We start from the raw sequence: 7,004 nt of genomic DNA, 5'->3' as shown, positions 1-7,004 counted from the left end.
TGTGGAAATTGTTTCAAGTTATAGGGGGGATATTGACGCAAGTGGAGCCTTGGTGGCTCAGACGGCAGTGCGTCGGCTTCTAACCGCTGGATACCGTGGTTCAAATCCCGCTCACACCATGTGAGATTTGTGCTGGACAAAGCGGATGCAGGCAGGTTTTTCTCCGGGTACTCCAGTTTTCCCTGTCATCTTTCATTCCAGCAACACTCTCCATTCTCATTTCATAACATCTATCATTCATTAATAAATCACTTTGGGAGTGGCGACCCCATCGTACTAACAGCCTATATCTGCTTCATTCGTACATCCCTGACCCGGTTAATGACTGGAAAACAGGTTGTAGGTTTTCATTTTCATTGACGCAAGTGTGATAAACTGATATAACTTGAAAACAATATTTTCTCACCCATGGGTACATAATGCAAGTATCGAGCTTGAATTATTATTACTTTACGATTTTGATTATTATGACTTGTGATGTATGTCCATTTAGTATTATTATTATTATTATTATTGTTATTATTATTATTTTTTTTGATTCGTTGTGTCCAGCTGTGGAGCGCGTTTGAACTTATTTTGCACAATGTTTCTTCTTCTTTTCTTCCCAATATCTCTTCATTTTTTTCACTGTGTTCCTTTCTGCGTGTTTCTGTCCAGCCTGTATTTTTTCTTGTTGGTTTCTCTGCAAATTTATGTTTGTTTACTAAGCTTCTAAATTTCATTCTATCTTGAATGGTTTCGTCTTCAATACCCATTTCTTGTAGATCTTAATGAATTTCTGCTAACCAATTGTTGCGGATTATTATTATTATTATTATTATTATTATTATTATTATTATTTATGTAGTCAAATGATCACAGTGTTTGTGAGGTTATGTCATGAAACATGTACTGTATATAGATATTTATATGAGTTTAGTTAATGTAAAAACCTGCAATTAATTTATTCTTACCTGTATATATATATATATATAATTTGTAATCCACTACAGTATTTTGAAACACACTGTAACATCCAGAAAAGCACTGGGTAGACGAGAATTATGGAGAATATTCTGTACACTATTTCTATGTATTAAGCACTCTAGAATTTATGAGAAGGTATTTTGTGACGTATCTTTCTGGAAGCCTGGCCAGGCACCTATATAAAGAGGTGGTCTTGATGATAGAGACGAGTTATTGTTTAGTAAGAGTCACGGTTTAACAAGAGTTGTTCTGATCAGACGTGCGTTGTGCTAATGAGTGTTTGAAGTATGTGAATTGGTTTAGTAAAGTTGGTAGTTGACATGCAGTAGTTGCAGTCTCGATGTTGAAGTGATAGGCAGTTGTTAAAATGGTGGGTTGTTGATGTTTTCAAAGTGAAGTGTTTTGTTGTGATGGCAGTGTTAGGTTATGTGTATTTAATTTGTAAATAATTGTGAATAAATCTGTGTACAAGACTTTTAATTTTTTTCCTTTGTGAAGTAAATCCATGTACGCAAGTTGACAGCATTTTGTGTGCGTCATTGTGGTTACCTTGACATTATGCCACTTTTATATCTTAATACCCCAACCTAATACTACACTGTAACTGATGCACAGGAACATGACACTGGAAAGTAACCATTTCTCCCATCCCTAATCTTTACATTTAAAGACAAAGAATTCCTTTGTTATTGAAAATTGTAATTTCAATATCCACCCACGTTGTAATGCTTACCGAAATATTTTAATTTATTTTATTTAGAAAAATTGGGCATCTTTCCAAGCAAATTATTCAGGTGTACTCATTTAAATATAGTTTTTATAGACCTTACCCCATCTTAAACATTTGTGTCAACGGTTAAGGAGAGATATACCCACTAACCCATTTGATCACTTGAACACCCGAGGTTGAGTCGTCTACCAGCAGAGATGAGTTTAGGAAGAATCTATTGTAAGACAGATATAGTATATAACAAACAAGTTTGTAAATAATATAATTAAACTCTCTCACGAGAAATTTGCCTCTAAAAACAACCAAAGAGAGCCACATTGAATTTTGTGTTTCAGGCTCCCTCTGAAGTTGTCTTGCTGAATTATTTGAACAACATATGGCTAAGATCCTAGCTGGTCTTATACTGAACTTAACTTCATAAAATGTACAGAAAACAACCTCCTTATGGTATCTGCCTGTGGATAAAATAATTTATACCTCTGTACTGGGGAGGTATATGATATTTAATTGTTTTGCTAGGGCTAGGAGAAATATACACTAAATGGCAAAATTAATTGCACATCAGCAGATAGAGCAGGGAAAACAAAGAATAAATGCTTGTTTGTAAAGCTAACAGTTTTATCTTGCATTTGTGTAATGTAAGTAATCACAGAACATCGCTTCCTCCAATGGAAATAATATAAATAATATATTATGCAAAGCAAACACTATGCACATACACTTGAAAGTTGTTTGGTCATGAAGAAATGCAATGAAAAGTTCCAACAAGCATTGTTCGTCAATCAGAAATAAATTAACACATAATGACAGTTCAGAATTCATCGTCTGAGACCTGGCCAACGTCAGCATTCCGAGCCAACATATAGTTGTCCATGTCGATAGAACGGCAGTTGTTAATGGCATAGCGAAGTCTTTCTGCCATGATCTCCTGGCTACTGTACGGAGGTAGTCTTAACTGAAAGAAACATGTTTGTGCTGTGGGCAACCCATCTGGGGCTCTGTCAACCTTCATCACCTGAAACAAACAAGTGAAGCAAATACATGTTCAAAAAGATGCAGTAACATGGATAGGTACTGTATGTAAACAATCAGGTCTCAATAAATTAAGCCATAACACACAGAGATTTTACTTAACAGAGAGATACAAAAGCTTGCCAGGTATGAAGATGTGAAAATACTCTTTGTGTTTTCATGTTTGTCCCTGTCTCCTGTTCATGTTCCTAGCTTTGTATATGAAGAGTGTAACAATAAGGTATGGCCAAACAAGTAGAAGAAGAAAATATGTTATGTGGACATGGGTCTGGAAACGTTCTATTTCCATGTTAGAAGTCATTTTTTACAAGTCAACATACATTAATCATGGAAACAATGTTCCAAGTGCCCTCCGTTAACACTGATACATGCATCAACCCACCATCACAGTCAATCCCGAATGCACTACAGTAATGTATCCCTGGAGTACTGCGTATGGTTTTGCAGCCTTCCACAATACGGGCATGAAGACACTCTGCATCTTGTATTGGGGTTTGATATGCGAGAGCTCTCAAATGCCCCCAAAAATAAAAGCTAGGGGTTTAGGTCCAGAGAGCATGGAGGCCAGGTGATTGGTCCACCTCTACTTATTCATCTGTCAAAGAATTTGTTATTTAGAAGCTGACGGACAAAACACTGAAATGAGGAGGAACTCCATCATGTATAAAGTACATGTTTCATCACATCTTCTAGCAGAACAGGCAGAGTAAGTACTCTATAAGAGCCTGAGTAGAACTGGGATTTCCATACCTTCAGTCTGGTCTGTACTTCCTCTTCTGTTTCACCCCGAATCATGATATCATCAGCAAAGGCCACTGCAATCAGTTCACCTTTCCTTGACGTTTTTCATTATATTGTCCATTATATTATTATATTGTTTATATTATTATTGTTTAACAGCTATTTCGCACCAATATTGGCAAGGTATTGAAGCGTGCACCCTCATAAAAAGAGATTCATCAAGACTGCAAGGATCAGATTTCTTAGATCCACCATCCAGAAGACCAAGATGGACAAGTTAAGAAATGAGGAAAATGAGGAGGTGAGAAAAGAAGCCGGAATAAAGACATCCCTATTAGACCAAATGGGCACATCCAGACTACGGTGGTATGGGCATGTGATGAGGATGGAGCCTACAAGAACAGCCAGAATAAATGTGGAATGACAGGTGGAGGGGAAAAGACCTGCAGGAAGACCTAAAACCTGATGGATGGACATGATCAAGGTTGATCTAGTTAACAGAGGATGGACAATGGATGATGTTTCCATGACAAGTTGTATTTGGACAGGAAGAAATGGAAGAGGCTCATTAACAATAACTGGGAGACTGGAACTGTACAATGATGATGATGATGATGATGATGAGCCTGAGTGGAGAAAACATGAGGTCCTAACAAACAGTCAGCAACAATGCCGGCCCAAACACTGACAGAAAATCTTTCTTGATGACATGCTTCAATAGTTGTGTGAGAATTCACGTCAGCCCACATGTGCTTGTTATGAAAATTTATGATCTGATCACGTTGAGACAACGCCTTAACCGGATGTGACCACGACACCATACGCAATGCTTCAGGGATACATCAGCACATTAGGGGTTCAATGCGACGGCAGGTTTATGCATGTATGAATGCTTATGCTCGTATGTTCTGGTCTCCCATGATTAATGTACTATGCAGTGTTGTAGAAAATGAGATCTAACATGGAAATAAAGTGTTTCTGGACCCATGTCCATATACCATCATTTTTTCTTATACATGTGAAGAATGTGTCTTGAAAGTTTGGCTATACCTTACTGTTACACCCTGTATATGACTTTGTCACTTGGTTATTTCTTGAAATTACTTAAATTGACTTAAATTATCTTTTACAGACATGTCAACTTTCAAAAGTAAAAAATCAGGAGAAATTTGGCAGCGAATTGCAACGTATTATGACACATCACTTGATGGCAGAACATGTACTAATTCATTATAATTCCATACATTAACAACTCTATTTGGCCTACATATATTGAGCCTTTATTGAAGTGCTCATTTATTTCATCAGTCATTTATTTGAGTGTACAGAGAATATTTCATTTTCATTATGTACTAGTAATTGGCAGGGAACATCTACATTCAGCAGCACATGACGGAAGTTCTACAGGAAGCTTGGAGCCCAGGTCTGTTTGCTCACCAGCTAAGTTTAGGAGGAGGAATTTCAACATGACGTACACAAAGCAGAACAAGGAAACAATAGAACTCCAATGGCCAGATCAACGGAAGTCATTTTGGAGGCCCGGCGAGAGGCTACAGGAGCTGGAAATATACGTTTGAAATAAGGATCATGAGAGCGATGTGCTGAACCAATGATATGATAGCGTCACCGTCATTTCGGCTAGGCACTGGTCTATGCAAATGATGGCCCCAATCGAGGATACAATGGCGTCTTAGAGGACGAATTGATAAAAGCGATTATTATGACTTGTGATGTACGTCCATTTAGTATTAGTATTTATGTAGTCAAATGATCGCAGTGAGGTTATGTCATGAAACATGTACTTTATATAGATATTTATATGAGTTTAGTTAATGTAAAAACCTGCAATTAATTTATTCTTACCTGTATATATATATATAAAATTTGTAATCCACTACAGTATTTTGAAACACACTGTAACATCCAGAAAAGCACTGGGTAGACAAGAATTATGGAGAATATTCTGTACACTATTTCTATGTATTAAGCACTCTAGAATTTATGAGAAGGTATTTTGTGACATATCTTTCTGGAAGCCTGGCCAGGCACCTATATAAAGAGGTGGTCTTGATGATAGAGACGAGTTATTGTTTAGTAAGAGTCACGATTTAACAAGAGTTGTTCTGATCAGACGTGCGTTGTGCTAATGGGTGTTTGAAGTATGTGAATTGGTTTTTTTTTTTTTTTTTTTGCTAGTTGCTCTACGTCGCACCGACACAGATAGGTCTTATAGCGACGATGGGATAGGAAAGGCCTAGGAGTGGGAAGGAATCGGCCCTGGCCTTAATTAAGGTACAGCCCAAGCATTTGCCTGGTGTGAAAATGGGAAACCACGGAAAACCATCTTCAGGGCTGCCAATAGTGGGGTTCGAACCTACTATCTCCCGAATACTGGATACTGGCCACACTTAAGCGACTGCAGCTATCGAGCTCGGTGTGAATTGGTTTAGTAAAGTTGGTAGTTGACATGCAGTAGTTGCAGTCTCCATGTTTAAGTGATAGGCAGTTGTTAAAATGGTGGGTTGTTGAAGTTTTCAAAGTGAAGTGTTTTGTTGTGACGGCAGTGATTTAGGTAATGTGTATTTAATTTGTAAATAATTGTGAATAAATCTGTGTACAAGACTTTTAATTTTTTTTCCTTTGTGAAGTAAATCCATGTACGCAAGTTGACAGCATTTTGTGTGCGTCATTGAGGTTACCTTAACATTATGCGTTTGTAAGCATGACATCCTGTTGTCACATGACAATAGACGAACACATGACAGTGTGATCCATTAGTCTGAATGCATGAGTTTACTAACCACGCAGTGCACAACCACAACTGGTCCTGTCAAGTGCAAGTAGGGCGGCTTCCTGATGGAGTACACAAATGGCGAATACGTCGATATGCTTTTAGTGTTGGATGAATCCGATAACCAAGCTTCTGCTGCTGGTTGTGAGTATGCAGCATGGTACTCTCAAAGGCGCCATCCCGATAAGAATGTTTCTTGTCGCCTTAAGCAACACCTGCGGGAAACCGGTAATCTTCGTCCACAAGTAGTGGACAGAGGTCGTTCAAGGACTAGATGTACTCCACAAACAGAGGACGACATCCTTGAAGCCATTCACCAATCACTTCAGCGAAGTACTCGTGATATTGCAAGGCGGTTCCAGGTATCTCAAACACTGGTTGTTGACGTGTTGCACAACGAACAACTGCATCCATATCATTACATGTTAACTCAACACCAGTGGCCAGAAGACCACATTCAACGAGTACAGTTCTGCGAATGGCTTTTGCAACAACATGAAGATAACAAACATTATATAAGGAATGTGATATGGAGTGACGAATGTAGCTTCACTTGGGAAGGTATTTTTAACCATCACAACAGCCATTATTGGTCTCACCACAACCCACATGTCACCTGTGAACTTGGTTTTCAGGCACGCTTTGGCATAAACCTGTGGGCTGGAATCGTGGGAGGAGTGCTTTTAGGCCCTTACCTATTGCCGGACAAGTTGAATGCTCTCTGCTATTGTACATTTCTGGACA

General features: G+C 38.3%; 1 protein-coding gene across 1 annotated transcript in view; it reads right to left on the bottom strand.

Moving 5' to 3' along the window:
• Nucleotides 1–2,300: 2,300 nt before the first annotated feature.
• The window catches only part of LOC136858059 (probable E3 ubiquitin-protein ligase HERC1), an 850,878-nt gene continuing 846,174 nt past the window's right edge, over nt 2,301–7,004 (bottom strand). The window contains exon 71 of the mRNA XM_068225263.1: nt 2,301–2,711. Coding sequence (XP_068081364.1) covers nt 2,508–2,711 — 204 coding nt within the window. The 3' untranslated portion in view covers nt 2,301–2,507. The remainder of the gene's footprint in view (nt 2,712–7,004) is intronic.

The sequence above is a fragment of the Anabrus simplex genome, chromosome 1, assembly GCF_040414725.1.
Source record: "Anabrus simplex isolate iqAnaSimp1 chromosome 1, ASM4041472v1, whole genome shotgun sequence".
Classification (NCBI taxonomy): domain Eukaryota; kingdom Metazoa; phylum Arthropoda; class Insecta; order Orthoptera; family Tettigoniidae; genus Anabrus; species Anabrus simplex.
The sequence above is the reverse complement of the archived record's forward strand: the minus strand, read 5'-3'. Positions and strand labels throughout refer to the sequence as shown.